This window comes from Xenopus tropicalis, chromosome 2 (genome assembly GCF_000004195.4).
Source record: "Xenopus tropicalis strain Nigerian chromosome 2, UCB_Xtro_10.0, whole genome shotgun sequence".
Taxonomy (NCBI): domain Eukaryota; kingdom Metazoa; phylum Chordata; class Amphibia; order Anura; family Pipidae; genus Xenopus; species Xenopus tropicalis.
In genome coordinates, this window is record NC_030678.2 from 90,241,684 (window position 1) to 90,267,643 (window position 25,960).

Genomic DNA, 25,960 nt, shown 5'->3' on the forward strand with positions numbered 1-25,960 from the left:
ACTAAAATTTGTAGTTTGTGTGTTTTATCTATAGAAGAAAAAAAAGAACCCCAGCGATGAGTCATTTGTTTGGCAAAGCAGTCAGCTGAAAACATAGGTTAAGTATTTTATTTACCTCCCTATTATTACATAAAGGGATAGGTCAGAAAAGAATTCAGTACATTTGGGTACTGCAAAGATTCCTGTACAAAATCTACACTTAAATACCCAAATATGTTGTATTAATACATCAACAAATATGCTAACGAACATACAAAGTACAACATAAAGCACATGTGCACTCAAAGTACTCAAAGAAAGACTTTAGCTTTATCCCTTCACACATCCCAGATATACATTTTCACACTTAAATAGGAGTTAATGTAATATAAAGTGCAAAGATTGTTACTGGTCTAGTAACCCAAAGCTTTCCAAATATAATGTAACAATTCAATGTTCAAAAGAAACAGCAGATTGGCTAGTGCTAGTGATGATGGTATGCAACTTGTTAAAACTCTGAACAATGTTTTACAACAACAAACATAAGCACATGTTATGGCTAAATAAAGATATGATCTTTAAGTAGGTATCATAGCTATATACTCAAGGAGTACAAAAAAACCCAGTGCAATGCCAGTCTGTTACCACCCTTTGTCTCTCCTCATACAAGAAACACCACCACGGCACATAGAGTATTTTTTGTGTATACACAACCACAGTACAGTGTGTTGTTCGGGTGTCTGAAGCCATTAAAAGCACAACCCTGGCACAGAGCATATCCACATTGGCTAAATAAACAACATAACACAAAACCATAATTGTATGCACCCTGAACATCTGACTAAATACCATTGCATAATTAATCACATTTTGTACTTTAGGAGCTCACACGCAAAACTGCACACCATCAAAACACATTTTCACATAAATGTGTAATTTAGTGTACCCAAAATGTTGGACACATAAGAGTATCCTAGTACAAACAGTGGGCACAGTAGTATTATCTGAAGATAACACAGTTGTTAATAGCAAGTCATGTATTGCAAATATCCAATCCTTGAAATTGCATACAGTGTTGGGAAAGGGGTGTGTAGCACTTACAGACCAGGAAGGAAAAGTATTTGTCATATTAAATCATTTAGGCAAGGTCAGAAATAATCTGGAAAATCCCACACACTACAACACAGATGAACATTGAATGCTTCATCTCAGTCAGTGGTTGTGTACATATGGGAAATAAAGTCAGAGACTCATATTATTTATTGAATTTATGTTAGTGACAGGGTGTTTAAAGAAGTAGTTAACTTTTATGTTAACTTTTTTAGTATAATATAGACAGTGATATGCCAACACAATCTGCAATTGGTCTACATTTTTTATTTTTGGTGTTTTTTCTTCAGTTTATAATTTTTGCAACTATCTGGTTGCTAGGGCAACATTTACCCTAGCAATCTGGCAATGGTTTAAATGCAAGTCTATAAGATGAACTGGAGAGGGCCTAAACAGAAAGATAAGAAATAAGAGGTACCGATAACAGCAAAACTATGGCCCCACAGAGCAATGGTTCCCCTAATTTGAAAGCAAGCAAATAATTACAAGCAAATTATTACAGAACGATAAAAAAATATAAAATGATGACTCTAAGAATATGACATTCTATAACATACTAAATTTGAACTACCTGTTTTGAATTTACAGTGGTGAGAGGGGAGAATAATATTATATTATTATTATTATTGTATTATAATTGTACATACATAGTGTGTGTGGGGAGGGGGGTCAGGAGAAAGAAGGCAACCATCATACCTAATTCCTATAGTTGTACTTGTTTGTATTTACAAACTGAGTCTACATCAATCATATATCTTAAATAGTTACACTGCTACATCATGTAAAATCACATGTAGTTATAACACGTGTGTAACTGATGTAAAATTTGGTTGAAAGCTTGAAAACAGTTGTGAAAAAGTTAGTGACGTTGCACCACTTTTTACACTACTTTTACTCAAGAATGTCTTCTCTGTCAGAACTTGTCTCTTTGACTCTTAGTTGGTGAAATACATGGTGTACATTTTTGGAGTAAATCAAAATACCTGTAATTATTACACCACTTTTAAGGACAAGGAAAGGGTTAATTGCTGGGGGTGAACATATATTAGGCACCCCACACACAGGCAAGGGATTGCTGGAAAAGGCAATAGGATAACAGTGCTTTGCTCACTAGAATAGAATAAGTTTGTTTTTCAAAGAAGAGTGCTAACCCTGGTTCTAAGGTAAGTGATTATAATCACTAGGGTTGGCCAACAATTGGCAATGTGACATTGATTTTATTCCTTTTCCTTTAACTAAGAAAAAGTTTGTGCCAGCTCATTTCAAAAATGGAAAACAATGGTATAAAATCAGAAGTAAATAGAACATACTTTTATAATTATCACTTCTATTTTACACCATTTTTGGTGCAAAATATTTTACCCTCCTTTATAAAACAAGGCCCTTTGTGTATTACCTGAATATACAGGGTGGACCCAAAGCAAGCACAGGGCTATACAATGATGATCCATATTCCCTGCTCTTTTTGGAGTAACAAGCAAAGAGAAGAACATATTCATCTACTGAATGAATGTTACTCCTTAGATTGGAAGAAAAGCTAAGATGGAAACTGTTTTGAATGTGAATAAATTGCATGCTTTCCTCTTTCTGTAATAAGAATTATCACTGAAAACTATGTTTGCGTTCGGTGGGATGCTAATAGATTTGTAATATGAGCTGTTAACATGTAAAGCATCAGAGGCAGGCTGACATGGCAAACAATTCTCTCTGTTTCCAAATACAGCATCATTAAGTGTAAATCTGTCAAACTGTAACTGGACAGCAATTATATGTGTGACTCTGTGACTCTTTCTAACAGTGGGCAAAATGTCTCAGTGCAGCAGATATTGCAATGAAAAAGAAAATTTTGCTTTAGTATCCTACCTGCAGCAGGCTGATAAAAGGTCATAGGTGATAAACTGGTCACTATCGATAACTGCACAGAGGCAACTTTGCACACTGTAAGTAAATGAGGCCCCACTGTGTCCAGGCAGCTTTAGCCACATGAATTAACTGTCACCAAGTATATGCTGGGTTAGCTGTAAAATGTCTATTAAGAATAATGTAGATAGATTTTCGCACAAACAAGGAACCTTGTGCTGTTTCACCTATGTCAATATTATACTAACATTTAAATCAAACTTTAGTAAATGTAAATATTACGTTTTCCTTTACTACCTAGTGGTGTGGAGCTTGCTTGCTAAAAATCACTCTGGGTTAAATGACATACATATCTACATGTATTTTGCTGGGTATAAAGTACCACTAGTTAGAAGGCTGCATTGAATGTCACTTGGATTTTGCTGAACAAATATTTGCTCTAGCGCACCTACTAAGATGAGCCGGATGATAGGCAAGTCTAGAGTTCCAATATGTATCAGAGTTCAAAGCAATAACTCCTCAGGCTCTAGACCAAATGCAGAACTATAAGGAGCAAATGGACACACACCAGCTCTGTTCTATTCAGGTACTACATCATGTGATCTGTGCCAAGGTGGCTACCCAGCACTAACGACCTGCTCGCTCGCCATGCAGCGTTACAAGGGAAGGGCGGCAATGTGGCCAAGTCGTTTCATCAACCAATACGAGACAGTAACAATATCGCTGATGAATAATACACGAAGTCCGTGCAATATATGCCCCTACAAGACGCAGGCCTCCATAAGGCAAAAAATAAACCAGGCGCAATTGTTTCACCTGAGCGTAGCCTGCCATGTTCAACCAGCGATTCTCCGGCTGTTGTTAAAGTACATGGCGCGACACTACGAACATATGGGAATTGACGGTCAAGCTGAAGCAGCACTAGTATCCACCCTCACGCCCCTGTACCTTTGCCCTCCTGTTGCTGCTTGACCTCTGTTTTCTTCTTCTTGCGCCCTCGGAGCCAGCTCAGTGCACGCCGCAGGGTGCCCCCTTTGTGCTTTTTCTTTTTGGGTTCATTGGCGCCTGGTTCTGGTACGGGTGGTTCCGACTCCGGCGGAAGGGTTGTCTGGGTGGACATGGCTCATAGAGCGGGGGGCATGGTGGGACTGGCAGTGCCAGAGTCCTTGCCCTTCCGTTTCCTTGGGGCAGCCTCCCGTGTCTCTGGCGCAATGCCCTGCTCCTCACTGTACAGCGCAGGTTCCCCCCAGTGTCCCAGACACTGTCTCCGGGAGTCTCCCCGCTCTGTCTCCGCGAACTCCTCCTCCTACCGCCGCTTCCGCATTCCATCCCCGGGGGAGGAGTCCGTTCACCTGAGACACCCGAACCGGGCCACCTGTGCGGAGGATTTTCTAGTCTACGTCGCCTAATGCCCGCCGGGCGTAGTTAACTTATGACAATATCCAAGGAAAGGCAACCCAGTACCCTCTCAGAGGCTATAGTCATTCTGCTCTCCTTTCCCCTGGAAACACAAGGTTTCCTAATTTTAAAAGGGTCGTAGTGTTGGTCTGGTCATAAGGTACACGATACCCGCGACATCTGAGCACAAGTGCCGACTTTATCTGAGCCTGACCGACTCGATCCATCACAATGAACCCCTTTCTATGTTGTTCTGTGGGTTGCTACCCTTACACAACTACCTCTTCTTATCCTTTGCCGTATGTATATCTGCGAGTATATTCTGCTTTGTGTACAACGGGGATATCCAACTTGTGACCTTTGGGACTGCCTGTCATTGGAGGTCAATAAAGTTGAGAGCCAGAGCAGCACGTTGTGTCCGTGTGTATACAAATTCTGTGTGTCGAATTAGCTGCCGCCACACAGGCCACCTCTTACCACGTTGTCCGTTAGGAAATATGAGCGATTTTATAATAAATGTAAAGAATCCTTTCCCAGAGGTTAATATGCCTTTATATACAGAGTTAATTCTGAATCTGGGGCGTGTCGCTTTAACCTCCTGTATCCCACGCTGTTCCTTCAGTAAACACGACCCGTTGTCATAACACTGGGCTTGTCCTAAAATTGCTTCCAGCAACATCAGAGCAAACTCGAATAATAAAGCCATTGTTAGGAGGGGGGAAAGTGCTTGAAAGAGAGTGGTCATAGATAAACACAGTCCAACTCATAAAACAGAGAGCAGGGTGTGAGAGTCATATATTGATTGTGCACTAGCAGTATATACACATACTGAAAAAACCTAGATGGCATAGCATTCTCTTAGGGCTCTGGCACACGGGGAGATTAGTCGCCCGCAACAAATCTCCCTGTTCGCGGGCAACTCTGTTCGTGTGCCAGAGCCCTTATTGCATCAGTGTTTCTTTTATTGTTAAGGTGGCCATACATGTTAAGATCTTCTGATATGTCCCCCTAAGATGGCTGATATTGGGTTAATTTGATTGTTTGGTCCTAGGGCCAAGAGAGTGAATTACGACGATAGGTATAGGAGCCCTCGGGTCGACATTGCCCGATCGACACCTGGTCAATTTTTGGCCGCATATTGGTCAAAGCACTCGAATTGACAGCTTAAATCTGCCTTGTATGTGTCAACAATTATTATGCAGCTAGGTATATATATTAAGAAGCCTCACACAGGTCTAGGGTCACCATGCACAACTTCGCTAGATGTGATGTGACATATCGCACTTCAATCTTACTAACCACTTGTGTGATGAATGTGAATGCCAGGCTTGATCACCAAATTTTAGGATACAACCTAAGGTGTTCCTGGGGTTGAATAGAAATGCAACCAGGTCTGGAGTGAGTCAGGGGCCTAATACCACCAGTAATGTTCCAACATTCAGTGTATGTATGTATGTATGTATATTTTTATTTATGAAGCGCTACTTATGTACGCAGCGCTGTACAGTAGAATACATTAACACAAACAGGGGGTTAATAAGATAATAGATAAATACAAAGTATAACAATTAATACAAATAAATACAAGATTGCAATAAAGCAAAGCTCATCTCACATAAGGACACATTTGGGAAAGAGTTTTCTTCATAAATTAATCTTGCACACAGGAAACCACCTTCAGCATGCCAACCCTCACACTTGGTGGCATAACTTGGAACCTTTTGGGCCACCTGGCTGGATTTTCTGCCTCAGGCTTCTGTGATGGCATTCACCCTCCTCCACAAAGGAAGGCCAGAGATACTGGATCCCCTCCCTCTTTTATAGTGTGGCATACCCATAATTCCGCTGGGCCAGATGGGATCTTCTCGTCCACAAGGCTTGTCTACACTATGGGATGACTCATAGAAGGGACAGTATTAACTCTTAATCCCCCTGCATATACTTTAATGCAGTGGTCTCCAACCTTTTTTGTACCACGGACCGGTTTCAAGCAAGACAATTTTTCTGAGGACCAGGAGTGGTGGGTATAATACTCATTATAAGACAAAATCAGTGGGAGACCTGACCTTGTTTCCCTGCAACTTAATGTGCCCAGCCCGCTTGCTTTTTTTACTCCCACCTAAGTGCTGACATTCCCTGACGCTTAGTATGGAGCTTTAAGTACTTTGATCCTTTTTGCAATCAGTAGAAAGCTTCCTGGGCTTCGCATAGCAGTTGTCATGGAGTTGGGATCACAGGTAATTGGGACCAGAGGTGGCCCAGTTCAGCACAGCCCACGGCCCGGCACCAGTCCCCGGCCCGGTGGTTGGGGACCCCTGCTTTAATGAATTCTCAGGTAAGATGCATAATATCCTGTGAGTTCCCTAACTACACATGGGGCAATAAAATGCATTCTCTGTGCCCCTCCACCACAGGCCTGACTCTGCACAAACAACCATTTCAGTGTCTGGGATGGAGCCAGCTCACTGTATCTTGAGTGGGTAAATACTTTCACTTTGCTCTAGGGACAGCAGGATTATGATGAGGCACTCAGTTGGGAGGTAGAGAGGATGTATTATCGATCACAGAGATGGTGAAATGAGAGAGATCAGCTTTCATTGTCATTTTAGAAGCAACATCCAGTGAAGGGGGCTGGGCACACATAGATTTACAGGCTAATAAACATTATTATACAAAGTTTTGTGAATTATTACATATATATTCATTATAGATAGATCTGTTACTTTTTAGAGATATTTATCTTTTATGTACTGTTCAGTTACTTCTAGTTAAACGGGCAACAGCAGTTCTGTCATGATAACATGCATTTAGGCGCTGCGCCTGTTCCTGTTCTTGATCCTGTGCCAAAGAACGGAAGGAAAAAATAAAATGGGTATTCCTAAAGTAATCACATATCAGATATGTTTAATAAGAACATTAGGGGTTCTTTCAGTTGAAAAACTGGGGACTACATTTTTTGAAGCATGCTATTCAGTTTGCATATGTATGTCAGAAAGGTGCCATGCCTGTTGTGAACTGGATGCTAAATATGTAGACAACACTGTAGGCATGTTAGGAGCCGTTGTCATGCTGCCTGGGCCAATTGTTCTATATGGCTGTATAGAAAAAATATTAACACCCTTTTTTTAAAACTCCCCCAAGCCACCACTGGACATTTTGGATAAATCCAGCAGTGGGTTTGAGGAAAGGGGGGGACTACTCTCCTCCTACACAATAGGTTATTATGTGTGTACTCTGGTGTGCTGATTGTTTTGGGAAGGGGATGGGAATTGTTGCATGCTGCAACACATTTTTGTTGTTGTGCATCTGCCATATGCAGCAAAATAACTTCTTGTTTCATTGCAATATGTAGCAGCAGGGCATCAATAAAATGTGGTTTATAAAACACAGGGGATAATTTACTAACATAAGTGCTTAATTGCACCAGTGCAGATGCCAATAGCAACCTCTTTAAAATGTGCTTTCATTTTGGAACTTAAAGTACACTGAACAAAAATGCTGATTGGTTACTTTACTTGTGCAGTTTAGCACTAATATAAGTAGTAAATCAGCCCTATAGTCTTTGTATATCCAGGTTATTACTATGGGTAATAATTCATCGCTGGTTATTGATATATGTCATATTGCCTTGGAAGTGCCAGCAATAGTGGCTTTTCCCATGCATATATTTAAATGCAAATATGTCAGTAAACAGGGCAGATAAACATATTTGTAAATGTGTTAAAGAATTAAATTGAAAAAAAAGCCAAAGTATATATAAGGTATGACTTTTTTTATTTCTCTCTTAAGTGATGTTAAAGGTTGTTCACTTTTAAATTAACTTTAGTATGGTGTAAAAAGTGATATTCTGAGACAGTTTGCCATTGGTCATTTTCAATTTTATGATTTTTTTAGTTATTTAGCTTTTTGTTTAGCAGAAATCCAATATGGTGTTTCAGCAGCTATCTGGTTGATGGGGTCTTATTTTTCCTAGCTACCAGGCAGTGATTTGAATAGAAGACTGGAATACATATTGCAGAGGGGCTGAATATATTTAATAAATGTAGAGTAATAGAATTATAGAAGTAATAAAAAGTAGCAATAATAATAAACTTAAAGCCTCACAGAGCAATAGTTTTTGACTGCTGGAGTCAGTGACCCCCATTTTAAAGCTAGAACGTGGTAGAAAAGGCAAATAACTTAAAACACTAAAGACACACGGAGCTACTAGTTGCAGTGGCTACTAAAATAGACAATGCTGATCATTTTCTGTATAAGTGTCTCTATGTGTGTTTTAGCAGAGGTAATTCTCAGTATTGTCTATGGCAGGGTATTTTCTGGTGTTTAGTAGCTGTGAAAAAGTAGCTGCTACTAGTAGCACTGTGTGTCTTCACCCTAAAGAATAAATAATGAAGACCAATGTGCTGGCTTTTACAATGCCCTTCTTCTTGCCATACAAAAATTTTACATTTACGAATCCATCCTGAAGTGGTGTATGCAGGTGTGTTCTACTGCCCGAGGAAGGGGAAAGGAGGGGTTATGAAGAGGAGGGGACAAACCCAAGTCATTCTGCCTCAGGTGGCAAAATTACAAAGACAGCTTCAGGTTTCAGATCTGTATGAGCTTGGAGAAACTTATGTCCCATTGCTGCCAGCACTAGAAGTATGGGTTAAGCTAAACGGGACATGGTTTTTCTCAGCAAGTAAAAAAACAGTATGCAGTGGCTTAACTGAAGATTACTGGGCCCAACACCAACGTTATTTTAGGGCGTGTACATGTTAGTAATAAAATCATAAATTGTCATAAATTGTATACATTACAAAGAATATTAGAATGGATAAAACAAATTATTGTAGTCCTTGATTTGTATAAAGCTATTGTATAATGTGTAGTGTCCAGCATCTCCATACTTTACAGAAGTGGCATATTATCATAATACACTTGCAAGATGTAAGGAGAGAAGTGGTAGAACCAGATAGGGAGGGCTCTTGCTGTATAGAAGTGGCCACATAGGATGTGACATGGGAGAGTGCTTGGAAATAACACTTTTTTTTCTGTAAACAGACAAGTGACACACAAAATTGACAGTGGTGTTTCTACTTTAGAGCAATATGGTATGATTACCTCCATGTGTGGCTTGTAGAGAATACAGTGGCTCATTCTTTTAGGTAAGGAGGATGGTATGGGAGCTGGTGGGGAGTATGCACTGGTTTCAAGGGGCGCCACTCTAAGACCATCTGTGACATGAAGATTAGTCCCTGGAGAGAGGCCAGGCTATAATATTTGCATTATGTAATGATCTGTTTGCTCACAAAGTTGAAGGTGACACTTTGCAAGAAACTTGTCCTTGGCAGGGATTTTATTATTCTGTTCTGTGCCATCATCAGGGGAAAATATAAACTGGATCAGACTGGGATGGCACCTATCTTAAAGAAAGGCAGGTGGGGATACCAGAGTTTAAGCAAATGTATTTAGTGAAGAAAAATACATTATATTTTACTTTTTTTCAGTTTACTTTTATCACTGTAAGCTGCCTAAGGTACACATTGATATTGCTGTGGGTCAGGCATAGAATACCTAAAATTATGATTAGCATTATCCTTTATCTGACCATATTTCACATTATTCCCATGCACAGTATATTGCAGAGATTTCCAGTCTGGACAGCTGCCCTCCCCCCTTATGTTTTGGGAGAGATTTTTATTTTGCTGCTTGAGAAATTCTTAGAACACTTTATCAGGGTATCTGTAATGACCTTATTTTACATTCCTCTATCCCTGATTTACAATGGGACTGAAAAATTGCTGGACTGCAAAGTGAGTATGATGGAATTTGATGAGTGTAAACCTCTGTTTATGGTATACCACAGCTGAGTGTACTCTGTTCTGTAGATCTTACTAATCTGCTGAATTCTTCTTACTGAGAGCAATATTGAAGTGAAACTGAAGGACACACCCAAGGCTCCAGGCCAATAACCAGATATGATTCTATTTATACAGATTACAGATAATTAACCCCATGTTTACTGTTTACATAATTGTAACTTTGGTCATCCATGCAAAAAATTGTTAAGGGTCTTAGTAAATTAATGATAATGAATTTGATGCGCAATGCTTTTCTATTATTATAATTAGTACTGCACATTACTGGTGCAGGGTTCATACTTACACGGTTACACCAGTCTCCCTATGGCTCAAAGTTTCAAATTGATCCCTAGACAATAAATAACCTTCCCTTTGTAGGGTCACAGCTCAAGGTGAGTCTCCTCTGTGGTGTTCTTTGTTTGGACGTTGATCTCTGTAGTAAATATTTAACTGAAAAGAGCTGTGTGTCAGTGCTTTGTTGGAAAAACAGAAGAATTTCTGCTAATGTCCAGCACCAAACTCACAGTGCACTTTGTACATTAGATTTGCATTCTCTCCAGTGTAATTAGTAAAATACCATTAGACTGAGAATTTCCTGTTCACTTTCATTGTTCGTGCTTATTATCTTTCAGGAATGTGTAAAAGTGAAATCTTTCCTCTGTTGCCCCCTACAGCACAGACTGAGCATGTTAGGGCAAGTGGAAGCTGTAATGTACAGCTGTCCCCCCAAGCAGTAAAAGAAACACAAGCCAACTGCACATCCTGACCAAGCACAGTCTGGGAGGGTAACCTATGATTTACCTGTCTTTTTGGGAGGAGGGATGAGAGCAGGCAGAGAGGATCAGGTAAGATATACGTATAATTCAGGCTGCTTTCGAAAAGATAACTAGAACCCAGTTAATTTCCCTGGTGCTATCATTCCTTGTGACATGTCTGAACAGAGAGGAAATTCCCAGCAACCACTGGTGAAAAATATTGAATCCATATTGAGTCCAGTCCAGATGCTATTTATTCATATATAATTATAAGTTCTTCAATGGTAAGCCTTCTGTTGGTAGCCTCCCAATATAAAAATTTTACCCTCATTCACTGCCAGCAAGCTTTAAGGCTGCACCAGGCCAGCTAACATGAACACACACAGAAGAATATCAAAATCCCCTTTGTATAATGCCACACCTTAACCTGGCAAATGGGGTACCTCACAAGCACGAACATGCCTGCCTTTTTGCTGAGGAAGACAGTTTCATGCCCTAATGAATATCACTGTCCTTATTGAGTATATTCTTCTGGCTTGTCCTTTAACACTATTTATCTCCTTGCATTGCACTGGCAATAAAATGCCTGCTGGCTCATGTGACAAGATGTGAAGTCTGACTGAGAGGAAGGGAAGTTTAATAGTGTTTGACAAGATTATTGCCCTCTGCTAAATGAACAGTGGCCAGTCCTGCAGTATCTGTCTCTTCACATTTACTGGAGGATCATACGAAGATCATACCTTCGTATCTCAGGCACTTGTTGTTTTTTGTCATAATGTAATATCTCTTCTTTCTCCCCAACTACTTGTGTTTCTCCAAACTGCTGAACAATTCTATCCTGTTCCCTCATACATTTAAATGGACAGTATGCACCCCTTTTTAGTGCAAGCCCAATGAATAGCCCTATGTTTTTTATTAGGAAATATTTATGGTTTCTGATTTCTGGCACTAAGCAAGAAAATGAAGTGAGTATCATTTTAGAACTTACTGTCACTTTCTGATCCCATGGAACTTCAAAGGAGCTGATAGATAGGGAGCTGGTAGATAGGGAGCCTTGAACAAACTGTCCTCTTTATAAAGAAGGTTGGTGGGGTGTAAGTTGAGTGAAAATAGCACAACAAATGAATGCTTTATAATGGTAAAAATAGGACAATATTTCTTTTAATTAAACCAATATGCAGAATGTAATTTCAACATAAGTACTATTTGTTATATGAATTTTAAGTGTTTTTAAGTATACACTGTTCCTTAAATTCCTCACACAGCAATGATTAAACTTAATAGTACTAGTTTGCTCTGTAATATGGTTGCTACAATCATATCTTGCTAAGAAACAGAATGTTTGTTACCTTCCAGGTGTGCTAATCTGATGTTTATTGTAATTTTCTAACAGGCAGGGCAGTGAGACATTACTCAGGACTGTGGCAGAGGTTAAAATTCTGTGCCCATGTGACTGTGTGGGTTGCACATCAGCTTCCCCACACCTATTCCATAAACTCACATCTCACATAACTGGTTATGTGAGAAACATGCCCAGAAGTGCCCAATTAACCAATGCAAGCCTAAAGAAAATGTACTTTAAGATATATCAAAGGGGTGGGAAGGAAATCAGTATCATGGGATGGGAGACATAGTGCTATAGAACTACAAAATGCAATACCAGATTTCAGAGCAGAAAAATCAGGGAGTAAATAAGACTTAAAATGACAGTATACACCAAAAAACACCTTTGCCAAAACTTACCACAATAATAAGGCTTGTATTGAAATTACATTCTGCCTGTTTTAATTAAAAAAAAATTAATATCTTCCTATTTTATTGATGTTATAAAGCACTAATTTGAAAGTTTGCCTTTTTCACTGAACTTAGCTCCTTACTTTCAGGCCCGGATTTGTGGAGAGGCCACAAAGGCCCGGGCCTAGGGCGGCAGAAGTTTAGGGGCGGCATGCCGCCCCGCCCCGCCGCAAGAAAAATTTTGAATTTGGCTCCCATACGGAGCAGTCGGGACCTCTCCCCACTGCTCCGGATGGGAGTTTAAAGGAGCGCATGTGCACTGGTGGGGTCGCTTTCGCGCATGCGCACGGGGGGGGGGCGCGCACTTTCGCGCATGCGCACTGGGGGGGCGCGCTTTCGAGCATGCGCACTGGGGGGCGCTTTCGCGCATGCGCACTGGGGGCGCTTTCACGCATGCACACGGGTGGGGAGGGGGCGACCGACAGGGGCGGCCTCGGGGCGCCCAAAACAGAAATCCGGCCCTGATTACTTTATAAACAGGCATATTTGTTCAGAGCTCCTTATCTACCTACAATTTTAAACGAAACCCCTTCCTTCTCTAAGAAGCAGCCTTAGGACAGCTCAGTATTAGGGGCTTCTCAGTGGGCTGGTAATTAGTTTTATTAGCTCCTCTTGTGCTCTGTGGGATCAGAAAGTGATAGGAAGAGCTAAAGTGAAACTGGTTTCATATTCTTGTATACTAACATGGGGAGGGATGAATATCAGAAATTTTCTGAAGTATCTTCCTCAGGAGTAAAGCACTCAAGTTTAATAACAGGGTCTCATCTAGTTGACAAAAGAACAATAATAAGCAGAAACTACTTCTAAATGGTCACAGTGTTGTGGTTTGTATTTTGACATATTTGTTTAATTTCTTAGTTTTAATTTTAGGAGTGACTCATAATCTGCTATTAAATTTAACAACTGTTTACATAACTTGGTTTGGAACTGTTCATGGAACTGTTTGTTCATGAGACAACCATTACCTGGATGTTCCACAAATCTGGACTTAATGCAAGAGTGGTGAAAAGAAAGCCACTGCTAAAAAATCCCATCTGGAGTGGAAGATAAAGCAAAGGTGGAAAAAGTTTAAAGCTGCAAGAGACTAAGGCTAATGTCCCATGGAGAGATTAGTCACTGTAATTTTTAAAAAGCGAGTTCCAGCGACAAGTAGCTCGTCTTTTCCCACAAGTCCAAGTGTGATATTCCCCGTCCACAATTAGAAATTTCATTAAGTGCAATAGGGAAATTGCAGTGACTTCCCTCTCAGTGGGTTCTAGTTTCACCGATTCCAATAGTTTTGAATGACAATGCTTTCTTTGTAAAATCGCTCGAAAAAGGGTCTCATAGCGATTCGGAGCATTACGCGATTTGAAGTAGTGTCGTCAGTTTAGGTACTGGTGATTTATATTCTTCTCTATGTAGAGACAAAACAAGTGTATTGTCGCTGAAACTCCCTTTTTAAAAATCCAGCAACATTAGCCTTAAAACTGGAGCGGAGGTCCACCATCCAACCAGATAATGACCTTAAACAATCAACCAACACTACAGTGAAATTTATTTGCCTAAAGGTGTCCATACACGGGCAGATTTCAGCTGCCAATTTGGGTCCCTCTGACTGATTTGGCAGCTTATCTTCCTGTGTATGGACACACCCAGTGGACTTACCTGATCGTTATCTGGCCTAAAATTGGCCAGATCGTGGTCAGGCAGGTTGGATTTTCCAGTTGGATCAGCCCCTGCATCAGCTTGTTGATGCGGTCCTCGGTCAGACAGCCCATATACCTGCCGTTTCAATTAAATCATTTGGCCCAAGGGCCAAACGATTGAATTAACCCAATATCCACCTTAGGTGGCCATGTCGGTAGACAATTCACTTGTTTGGCTACCTCACTCTAGGCCAGATCTCAGTTGGATGGAGGATCTACGACAAGACTTACTTATATCGCAATTAATCAGTCACCCTGACAAAGCTTGACCAATCTTGACAACAACTTATCTCAAAAGACTTGCAGTTGCAATTGCAGCCTCATGTGTATCTAAGAGTTATGAGGGCTCCTGTACATCCATTAGTGCCTTTGGAGTTCCCACAATTTCCCTGCAGTCAAACCCACATAAAACCACTTTCATTAAAGACATTTGTGGCAAAATGCTTTCTTTGGGCTTCCATATAGTTGCGCTCATTGCCACTCAGTCCTTCCTGCCCTCCGTTCCCAATCAAGTGCTGCAACACTTATTGACACAGGGTTCCCCTCAAGACCAGCATCAATAGGTGCAGCACAGGCACAGACATCACTCGCATGATGAACACTGGAAATGTTGCTTTTGTGCTATTATGTCTGTTACGCACAGAGTTGTGGTAATTTTGCTGTAGGATCAACATAATTGTGTCAAGAACATTGCCCCTTTGTGCCCTCAATAACAGTGTGATTTTGGGAAAAACACTGCTTTGTGGGGGAAAAAATAACAATTGTGCTCACTTGCGGACTTACATGAGCCACCTTAACTCAGGAAACTGAGTAGTTGTACAACTAACTATCTTTGATTGACTTTTGTATAACAATAAAAATTATTTTGCACCTCCAGTGCAATTGTTAACTATGTTTGTAATTGTAATGTCCTAAAGAGCAAGTTGGCCACAATAGATCTCAACTACTGCAGACGACAAACTGCTCCAAAACGCCTTTCCACAAATAACAATAGGAGTCACTGGTAGAAAGACCTACGCCTTCCTTCTTCAGGCAACTCTGTGCAACTTTGGAAAGACAAAGCGATGCTTAGGTCTTTGCCACTGGAGACTCTTATTATTGCCTATGGAAAGGCATTTTGTATCAGTTAGTCATCCACGGTAGCAGAGATCTATTAGGATGACTAACTATTTCCATGGGACATTAGCCTTAGGTGTGCATGTGTTAGTGACAGGTATACACCTGGCCTGGAAGATAGACTACAAACTTTATATGGTATGAACCTGTATGTACCTAGAAGTTTAAACAGCAAGTCAATTCCTTTCTTATGCAACAGTGTTTTCTGATTTATTGCTGTAAGATAATTATTAATGCCTATCCTACTTATAATGCAGTAACACTACTGTACATGCTAGACTAAGGCAGGTACATTTCCTTCACTTGTACTATGCTTTCCACTGATTTGTTACTTGTATAAAGTAGAAAAAATACTATATGTTGAGTTTCTACACTGGAGAGCTTTTAAACCTCCTCCTAACTGGTAGTAGGTTTCTCACCAGCTGTACTTCCTCCAGTCTAATACCTACTGACTCTCTCTCTCCTCTGATCTGAAGGTGTATGGGCACCTTATGTATACGTGCAACCCAAATAATCTTCTGGGCAAAAGTCACAAGGTCACTTTATTAACATCAAGAACTGGTACTTGCTACAACAGTGCAGGTTTCTGCAGCCAGCAGCAGTTCATGCAGCACAATGCAGCCCATGGTATCAGCATGCCATATGTTCCTGGTATATACAAGACACTGCTGAGCTCTGAGCACAGAGATAAGGAGAGCTGGGCTATAATGCCCACAGAAGTACATTTGTGTATGTTAAACATTGGTCCAAATGGGCAAAGCAAAAGAAAAAAAAATTTTTGTGGGGTGTGCCCCTTTATCAGATGATCTATGTCATATCGACTACCCACCTTTATTGACTTAGACACTGTGGCTATATGTTTTTTATACAGGTTGTTAATATGTAACTATTTTCTTCTCCAGGGAAAGCTTGTCATGGTTTGATAATACTTGTTGCATAATCAATTGTTCTTGTCAGCAGCATTTTCCTTTACACAATTATTATGTTGGTTTGAAAAACCCAACCTACTGTTCTTCCACTTCAACTTATTCTGCCGCTTCTTCTTTTTCTTATTCTTAGCTCCCCCCATTTTCTAAACGCTACTCCTTCTACAGTTTTAGGGGTACAACTTTTATTCGTTTAAACTGCTGCCGTTCTCTAAATATTAATGCTAAGGTCCCAAACTTTGTAGGGCTAGTCAACAGGTAACTGCGGTTCAGGTTTAGAAAAGTGGGCGGAGCCACCAACAGCCAATCAGATTTTACCTATTGACTTTCAATGGGGAAATTCATCCTGCTGCCATTCTCACAGTATTAACACAAGGGTCACTAGGGGACTGTATTTTCAGATTTGGAAAAGTGGGTGGAGCCACCAACAGCCAGTCAGATTTCACCGATTGGGTGAGCGTTATAAATTTTTAGAGCATGCGTTAAAAATTGTATCGCTAATTATTTTTTGCGACTTAATGCTCGATTCACTAAAAGGACACTTGTCATAATTAAGAAGCGATGTTCTTTGCGTTATTTAACTCGTGATGAGCAACTTTACGTGATATTTTAACGCATTCGCGATAATTTCTGCCGCGTGCGAAAAATCACATGCCATATTAGCCATACACGCCATATTAGCGAACGCTATTACTCATGTAGCAGTGACTTTCAGAAAACTACTGTTCTGAAAATGACCATTTCCCTGAAAACTGGAGGATGCATCACTCTAGGGCCAACACATACTTGAAAAAATCAGAGTACAGATTAATGAGATATTTATCGCGTTTAACGCTTCATATGTGTTTGTGAGTCATGCGTTAGTACTAGTTCTATTCGCTAGTTAACACAATGCGTTAGAAATAACGTTTTGCAATTATTCGTTTTTTTCCACATGCGATATGCGGATTAACGTATGCAAAACGGTAATTATTTATCGCTTGCTTTTTAATGCAAAAAAGCATGCAATAAGCGTTATCGACCTTTAGTGAATTGGCCCCATTGAATTTTATTGGTTTGAATTTAAAATGCTGCATTTCTCACACTATTTATACCAGGGTTCCCAAACTTTCAGGGAAAAAGTGGGGAGAGCCACCAACAGCCAATCACATTTCTTTAATTGATTTCAGTGGGGAAATTTTAACTGCTGCTGTCACTCTCACACGTTTAATGCCAGTGACCCCAAATTTTTCACAGCTGGTCACTGGGGGACTAAGTGGGTGGAGCCACCAACAGACAATCCATTTCCATCCATTACATTTCATTGGTTTATATTTAAATTGCTACCATTATTTAAGTATTAATTCTAATGTTGTTAAACTTTGCAAAGTTAGTCACTGGGTATTTGCGGTTCAAAGTTAGAAGTAGTGGGTGGAGCCACCAACAGCCAATCTCATTTCACCTATTTACTTTCAATGGTGAAATGTAAAATGCTGTCAGTCCCACAAACTTTGAGTTGGTCACTGGGGGACTGCAGTTCAAAAATAGGAAAAGTGGGTTGGGCCACTAACTGCAAATCAGATTTCATGCATTGAATTTCATTGGCTTAAATATAAAACTCTGTAGTTCTTACACTATTTATGCCCAAACTTAGCACTGTTTGTCACTGGGTGACTTTGACTCAAGGTTAGAAAAAGGGGGTACACCCACCAATTACAATTCACCTATTGACTTTTATTGGTTTGAATTTAAACTGCTGCAATTTTTTAACTATTAATCCTAGGGTCCCTAAACAGTTAGTCACTGGGTAACTGCATTTGCAGGTTAGAAAAAGTGGGCGGAGCCACCAACCATCAATCATATATCACTCATTGTCAGTGGGGAAATTTTAGTTGCTGCCATTCAGACACTATTAAAACCAGGGTCCCCAAACTTTGCACAGTGGTTTTTACTATATAACTGTGGTCCGGTTAGAAATACTGAGTGGAGCCAACAACAGCCAATCAGATTTAATTCAGTGACTTCACGTTTTTCAAACCAACATGAACATGCTCATACACATACATGTAGCATCGAACTGGGGGTCTAGGGCCAACTGGGGCTGCCAGCTCAGGGGACCCCCAGCCCAGTTGTGAGGTCCTGCACTCGGAATACAAAAATACACAAATAGAGCTGGCAAACCGGCATCCATACATTGTAGAGAACTCACCCAAGTAAACAGAATAGTACAGGTTCTCCTAATCCATCCCAAACCCCCAGCTCAAGGGAATAATCAACCCATAAATTTCAAAACAAAAAAGGAGAAAAAAGGGCACTCTTGAAATACAAAAACAGGCTATAACAAAAAATAAAAAGAGAAAAACCTTTATTATACACTCATCTCATAAAGCCTAATGCGTTTTGTGTCTTTCTGACACTTAAAGGAAAAATAACACTAAAAATTTTAAAGTAAAAAATCTATTCTACCCTGCCCCAATAATTGCCCTATCCTGCAAACCATTTAGTATTTTGAATGCTTTATTAGAAAATACCTGTTAAAACTTGGCTTCCAGTCATTTGAAAAAAGGTTATACCGCGATGCAGGGAAGCATCCACTATGCGGCGATCAAATGATCGATCCTAGCCTGATTCCATCCTATACAGAAGGAAGGCTAGGCTAGATCAATCGATCGCCACATAGTGGATGCTTCCCCTGCATCGCCCTATTGCCTTTTTTCAAATGACCGGAAGCCAAGTTTTAACAGGTATTTTTTAAAAAGGCATTCAAAATACTAAATGGTTTGCAGTTATTTGGGCAGGGTAGAATAGATTTGTTACTTAAAAATTTTTAGTGTTACTTATCCTTTAATCCTAGGCTTAAATGTACATATAACAGCATCAGTATTTAAAAGACTAAACTAAAATAAAAACAGGATAATGAAAAAGGGGGAGGAGAATACCAAACATCAGTGGAACAGCACATATATAAGAGGAAAGGCATGAGAAAAAAGGCATGAAAAAAAGTTTTTTGGACTTGAATAAGTATAAAGAGTTATATCAATGTACTCGGAATACCCTACTGTACAACCCACTGAATGGACATATCTCTTTACTCCCACATGTATATATGTATATATATATCTTTTTTTATTTTTTTATTTATGGTTTGCAATTTGAAAGCGATTTGTTTCGTGAACTACCCCTCTGGCCTATATAATTAGAGGTTTGTTTTTCCTTCACATTGACCTCTTTAACTGACCTAATAGTACTTGCTTATGCTTGGTAATATTCATAACTCTGTTAACAGCATCAAGCCGATTCAAGCGTTCTAATCAATACTTTGCCAGTTACATGTCACAAGCCTTGAATTACATCCGGATAATTTGCTTTTTATATAATAGTAGTTACACCACAAGGTGCCTTTATTTGTTTGTGTGTGATTTGGCAGGCTGCTGGGAGTGGTAATATAGGACAGGAATTACATAATTAAGACATACATTGTATTATGACACTAAGAACCATATAACAATGCACAGAGCACTTAAAATAATGATATGCATAACAATATAACATTAGAAAATTAATACAGGTATTCCAGTTGTTTTAATTAGTGATTAAAGAGATTGTCAGTGGACATACTGGGATCTATTTAGTAAAGGGTGATGTGGAATAATGCATGTGTAATCACCTAAAATTCAAGGTAATTTCTTTTTTACTGTACAAATTATTTTTATGGCATATTAGGACTCATTTACTTGATTAGACTCAAGTGATAGACATATTAATGAGTGACAAAATGTACCAATTAAACCAATATTCAGGTACTGCTTGCAGCCAAATATATTCCCCCAATGGAGCGTGCTCTTGTGCCTATTGCATCTAGTTTAATGTGCCAGACACAAGACAAAAAGCATAGCATGTTGGGGTATAAATAATCCTGTAGGTGCCATCTGGTGCTTAATAAATAGCATGCTACAACGTGGTACACTTGGACAGTCAAGGGACACACTCTCACAATTTTTTGCCATTTTTATGAATACTGCTATTTGCAGCATTTTAATAGAAGAGCTCATTTATCCCCAGTTAAACAACAAAGTGCCAAAAACTTTATTACCACCTGATTCATCAAGCTAAACCAGTTCAGCAATGAAGTTAAACTGACCTATTATATGTATATGTATCACCTATCTTCATCTATTTTTTACTTGACATACATTTTTATACATAAAATGGAATAAAAACATTTTTTTGTTCTAAAAATTGGAAAATGACTGCTTGTTCTCGTTCTTGTTTTTTTTTTCTTTTTATTACTAATCTTGCTATATAGCATCTCTTATCTTCCAGTTTCTTATTTAAAACTCTGCCTGACTGCTAAGGTAAAATTGGACCCTAGCAACCAGATAGCTGCTGGACAAAAAGCTAAATATTTGAAAAAATGTAAAAAATTATGGTCATTTGCAAATTATCTCAGAATATCACTGTCTACATCATAATAAAATGTAATTTAAGATGCACAACCCTTTTAATGTATTAAGAGAACTTGCCATTGTATTACACAACCCTGCTGCCATCACAGTAAAGAACCACATACACTGCTTTAAATGATAATTCAGTCTAAATAGTTGGCCTCTATTTCTTTGTCTTTACTATGATCCTTTGCAAAACTGTCTATAATGTCCCCTAGTAATGGGCAAAATGTTTCGCCAGGCATGGATTCGCTGCGAATTTCTGTGTTTCGCCATTGGCGGATTTTTTCGCAAATTTTACAGCAAAGCAAAAAGGGACAGATTTGCTCATCACTAATGTCCCCTAATGTAATTGTAAATAGTAATCATGTTGCTTTGCAAGAGCCTTTTTGCTATAAAAAACACCCCAACTTTAATTCTTCCATTTCTTTTACTAATGTAGTTGCACATAACTGTACTACTGTATTTTAAGCTTATTAATATCTTTCTTAGGTACTGCAGCCCAAAACTGAACTACATACTCAAAGTGAGGTCTTACCAGGCAAAATTACAGTATGTTTTTATCCCTCAATTAATGCCCTTTTTATGCAGCACAAAATCTCCAAATACTTCCCAACTGACCAGGTGCCCAAACACACTACCATTTAGCGTATAACTAGCATTTATGTTATTTCTACAAAAGTGCATGACCTTGCATTTATAAACATTAAATCTCATTTGCCAATTTGCTGCCCAGATTTAAAATTTTGTGGAAAGGCCACAAAGGCCTGGGCCTAGGGCAGCAAGATGTTAGGCAAGCAGGCAGCCACTAACAGTCATAAAGCCTATAGTAATGAAAAGAACTATGTAACATCCCCATACTTACTTTTACATCTAATTCAGTTTTGCTTGTAAGGGCATACAGACAAATAGCTTGTACACAAATTAAAAAATTATACTGTAACTGAAATGAATAAAATGTGAGATAATGCAGGGCAAAAACTCCTGATATTGTACTGCTGTCTTGTCACATTTTCCTGTTTATGTGCGATAATAAACCACATTGAACTAAAATATGTGATAATAAGATATGGATGATTACAGTATAATGTTTCTTATTTCAGAAAAAAATTAGTATTAGCAAATGTACTTTATGTAATATTTTTGCATACAAAAAATTCCCAAGTAATGACTTGTTTTTGAGTATTCTGCTATTGGTGCCTTTTCTACTACAAAGTTCACTTACCAGAACTCTTTTTTCAATCTTCCAAGAACATTTTTTCAATAAACAGAATTTATAATTTTTAATTACTCCCAGTCATGCAGTAAATTGTTAACCTGAGCTCTTGGTATGCAGAAATAACACATTTAACAGTGAAATGAATAGCATTTTTAAAAAAAGCTTTGCAGCAGAGAGGTATTATTAATGTGCAGACTGGTGCTGCAGAACTAAAAGTAAAGGGAAAAGTTATGAAGCTCTTGCCAAATTAGGTTTGTTTTCATAAGAATGAGGCACCTTCAAGGGGAGCGCAAAACCACTCAAGGTCAGTCTAGGGGATTTTCCAGAGACCCTTTATTCCCAGAGTTTGTCACACAAGGCTATGCCATGTGAATGGTTTAAAAAAATTAAAGGGCAATAATTGCAAAAATTAACATAAATATGATCTTCATTACATGGAAATAAGAAACGTATTTATATTTATTTAAATGTAATCAGTTAAAAATCTCTTTTGCCTAGGCAATGTATTAGAACCAACTGTCTTTCAAAGTAATTGCCTCCAACAGAAATCCTTCTTGTAGAGAGACAGATTGCTGAGAAGACAATAGTAAAATGTAATTTGATTGTTTTAGAAATAGTAACTGCTTATATTTAGAAATGTTCTTATTTATATGAGATAAAGCCAGGGGCACTCCAGCCATGAGACTGGTTCAGAAACTTGCCTCTGGTGGCAGTGCCCCCCAGGTTACTAAAGGCAGCAAAAAGCCGCTCCTGGTAACTTTAAGAACCAAAATTCAGATTTTTAATTCAGAATTCAGCTCTTCTAGTGCAGAAAGTGTAATTGCAATGTCTGTACCAGCGATGCGACCCACCCTCGCCCCACTCCGATGCTGTAAAGTGTGAAGGGGTATGGGGGTGGAATTGCTGTGACCACCTTTGGGTAGCACTAGGGCCTAAAATGCCCCTGGGTAAAGCTTATATTAAATACCCATATATGCACTGGGAATGGTGTCCTGGCAACAATCAAACTTAGGACTCCAGTGCTGCAAAATGGAAACTTTTCCACTACAGTACCACTTCATATGTTATTTCATCAATATGGTGCTATGAATAAGTACATCAAACTACCACTACTCCATTCACATAAATGAGAAAAAGAGCCAGAGATCTGCAAAGCACATTTCACAAACATGAGAAGTTGAAAAACGTATTTCCATACCCACCCCATAAGATATTTAGACAACCTCCAAACCTAAGAAGACAAGTTCCCTATCCTAGCAGTAGAGGAACACAACCAAGTCAAAGCAAAAAATGTAAAGCATGTCTACAAATCCTCTCATCAGACAACACAGCAATTTCTGACACATTAAAGAAGTATAACATCCATAGCCACTTTACCTGCCATTGTGGTTTATTTGTATGAATAAAGTTGCATGAATTATCCATTAGGAGTACTATATGTAGGAGATTAATCAAAACCTTGACTAGAAAAGAGGACTACACAATAAAAAAATAGATATGCCAGTAAAAAAATCACTATAACAGTCTTAACCAGGGACTACATAGTATACAAATCTCTGTTTTCAAGAGCAATTTTAAAATGGACAATTGTCATCATTATTAAAACATATTACTAAAGATTCAACATACAACCAATAACCAATACAAGAGGTAAAGAGGGCTCTTCTCAACAGAATAAAAGGAATATTATGGAGTACTAACTCATAAAAACATTTAATTGTCTACAGACTGGAATTAATATGACAAATTACTTACATTAAAGTAGGGATGCACCGAATCCAGGATTCGGCATTTGGCCAAGATTCTGCTTTTTTTGTCAGGATTCAGATTCGGACGAATCCATGTGTCTGGCTGAACTGAAGATACAGTCACATGGCTCACTGTGACCTATTTTTTCATGTAATGCCATGACGCTAAACACAAAAAAACGCAACCTAAGGCAATTGTTGGCTGCAGCCATCACTGTTAGTTTGGTGCAGCTCCCCTCAGGAAAGGGTTTTAGTTACACATAACTATTTAAAGGAACAGTAACACCAAAAAATAAAAGTGTATAAAAATAATTACGATATTATGTACTGTTGCCCTGTGCTGGTACAGCTGGTGTGTTTGCCTCAGAAAGACTACTATAGTTTATATAAACAAAGCTGCTGTGTAGCCATGGGGGCAGCCATTCAAAGGAGAAAAGACACAGGCACGTAGCAGATAACAGAAAAAGCCCCATTATATTCTACAGAGCTTTTCTGTTATCTGTTATGTAACCTGTGCCTTTTCTCCTTTTTTCAAGGTTGAATGGCTGCCCCCATGGCTACACAGCAGCTTATTTATATAAATTATAGTAGTGTTACTTTAGCAAATACACAACTTTACCTGTACAGGGTAACAGTACATTATATTTTAAATACTTTAATATACTTTCATTTTTGGCGTTACTGTTCCTTTAAGATATATGCTTGAACTGATAAGGTGCTTTGCACTTTGCAAACTACATATGAATCCTTAAAATGCTGCAAGCTAAATAAATTCAGAAAGGGAAGCCTGTTACAGCAATTGCTGAAAAAGGGTGCATGACTGGGTGGGACAAACTGCCAGACAGGGGTTAATAGCTGGGGCTTAGTATTTAGCATTTGGGGGTGGAGGATATGGTTTTTGAAGCAGGTGCAGTTAAGGAGGGTATCCATTTTGGAAAGAGAAAACGGAGTCCCACCCACCCTCCCACTGTTACCCTTTGTGTTAGTTGTCACAACTGTGGCCTGGGTAATGGGATACAGGTTAAGTTGACCCAAGAAGGTGAATATTTTGGGGATATGGTGAAGAAAGAAGTTAAGGGAGGATGGCCCGTTGTCACAGCCGGGCAGTGGGTCCCTGGCAATGGAGTTTAGCAAGTCCCACTTGTTCAATGGGACATGGTTTTTAATGTTTCTTCTCTAAGAGCGATGGGTCTCTGGGAGGTGTTACGTTATATATATATATATTGATACCTTGGTTGAAGCATGCAACCCTGCGTACCCACCATGCTGGAAGGCACGAGAGGCTGGTGGCTGGTACGGTTGTCATGCACTTAGTTTGGTCCATTGCCAGGGACTTTTGAGCTCAAAGTATTACGGTTTAATAATTGTTAATATACTTGTTAACACTGTTATTATTTACTCGTTATTTATATTTATGATTATGTATTTTATTGCTTATGTCATGTAATAAGCTGTGGCCAATATAATTTCCAACAACGGACAAGCTGTAAGTGGTGATTAATTCTAGGCCAGTAGTTTGGGGCAAAAAGAGGGCAGGTATTTGGCCCTGCCCAAGTCATGGGCTTAAAGTGATACTGACACTTCAAAACTACTCTTTAAAATATTAATCTATATAAAAATTTACCCATTGGTCATGCTGATTCAATTTTGTAATTGTTACTTGAAGGTTCCTAAACCTGACTGTTTTGCCAATATGACTGTCCCTTTTCAACCTGCCAGTTATTACTTCTAATGCTAGCGGACTCCTGCTGCACAAATATGGCCGTCCCCTCATAGAGGAACATAGGGGAACAGATAGGTAATTTAAAAGCATTGGGCAAAACACATCTAAGGCAAGATTATAAACAGCATTCAGATAATACATGATAGATGATAGATGTAAAAAAAGATTACATTTTTGGTGTCAGTATGTCTTTAAGATTATAAAGGTTATAATCTTCTGGTAGCATTTACTTAGCATTAATTGCTACTATAAGTTACTAGGCCTGGGAAAATGTTGCACATTTAGTGCATTACCCTGTAATTGTTTTTTTGTCCTGCTCCATTTTTTTCTGGTTCTTTTATGGCAGCCAGGGAAAAGCAGGTTAGGACTAGCAATCT

General features: G+C 39.1%; 1 protein-coding gene across 2 annotated transcripts in view; it reads right to left on the reverse strand.

Moving 5' to 3' along the window:
- The window catches only part of kiaa1522 (uncharacterized protein KIAA1522 homolog), a 28,908-nt gene extending 24,352 nt beyond the window's left edge, over positions 1-4,556 (reverse strand). Inside the window, exon 1 of one of the 2 annotated variants that reach the window (XM_031896926.1) lies at positions 3,898-4,556. In XM_031896926.1, the coding sequence (XP_031752786.1) occupies positions 3,898-4,069 (172 nt within the window). In that variant the 5' untranslated portion in view covers positions 4,070-4,556. The remainder of the gene's footprint in view (positions 1-3,897) is intronic. The other variant, XM_004911614.4, reaches the window with a different exon arrangement.
- Positions 4,557-25,960: the final 21,404 nt, after the last annotated feature.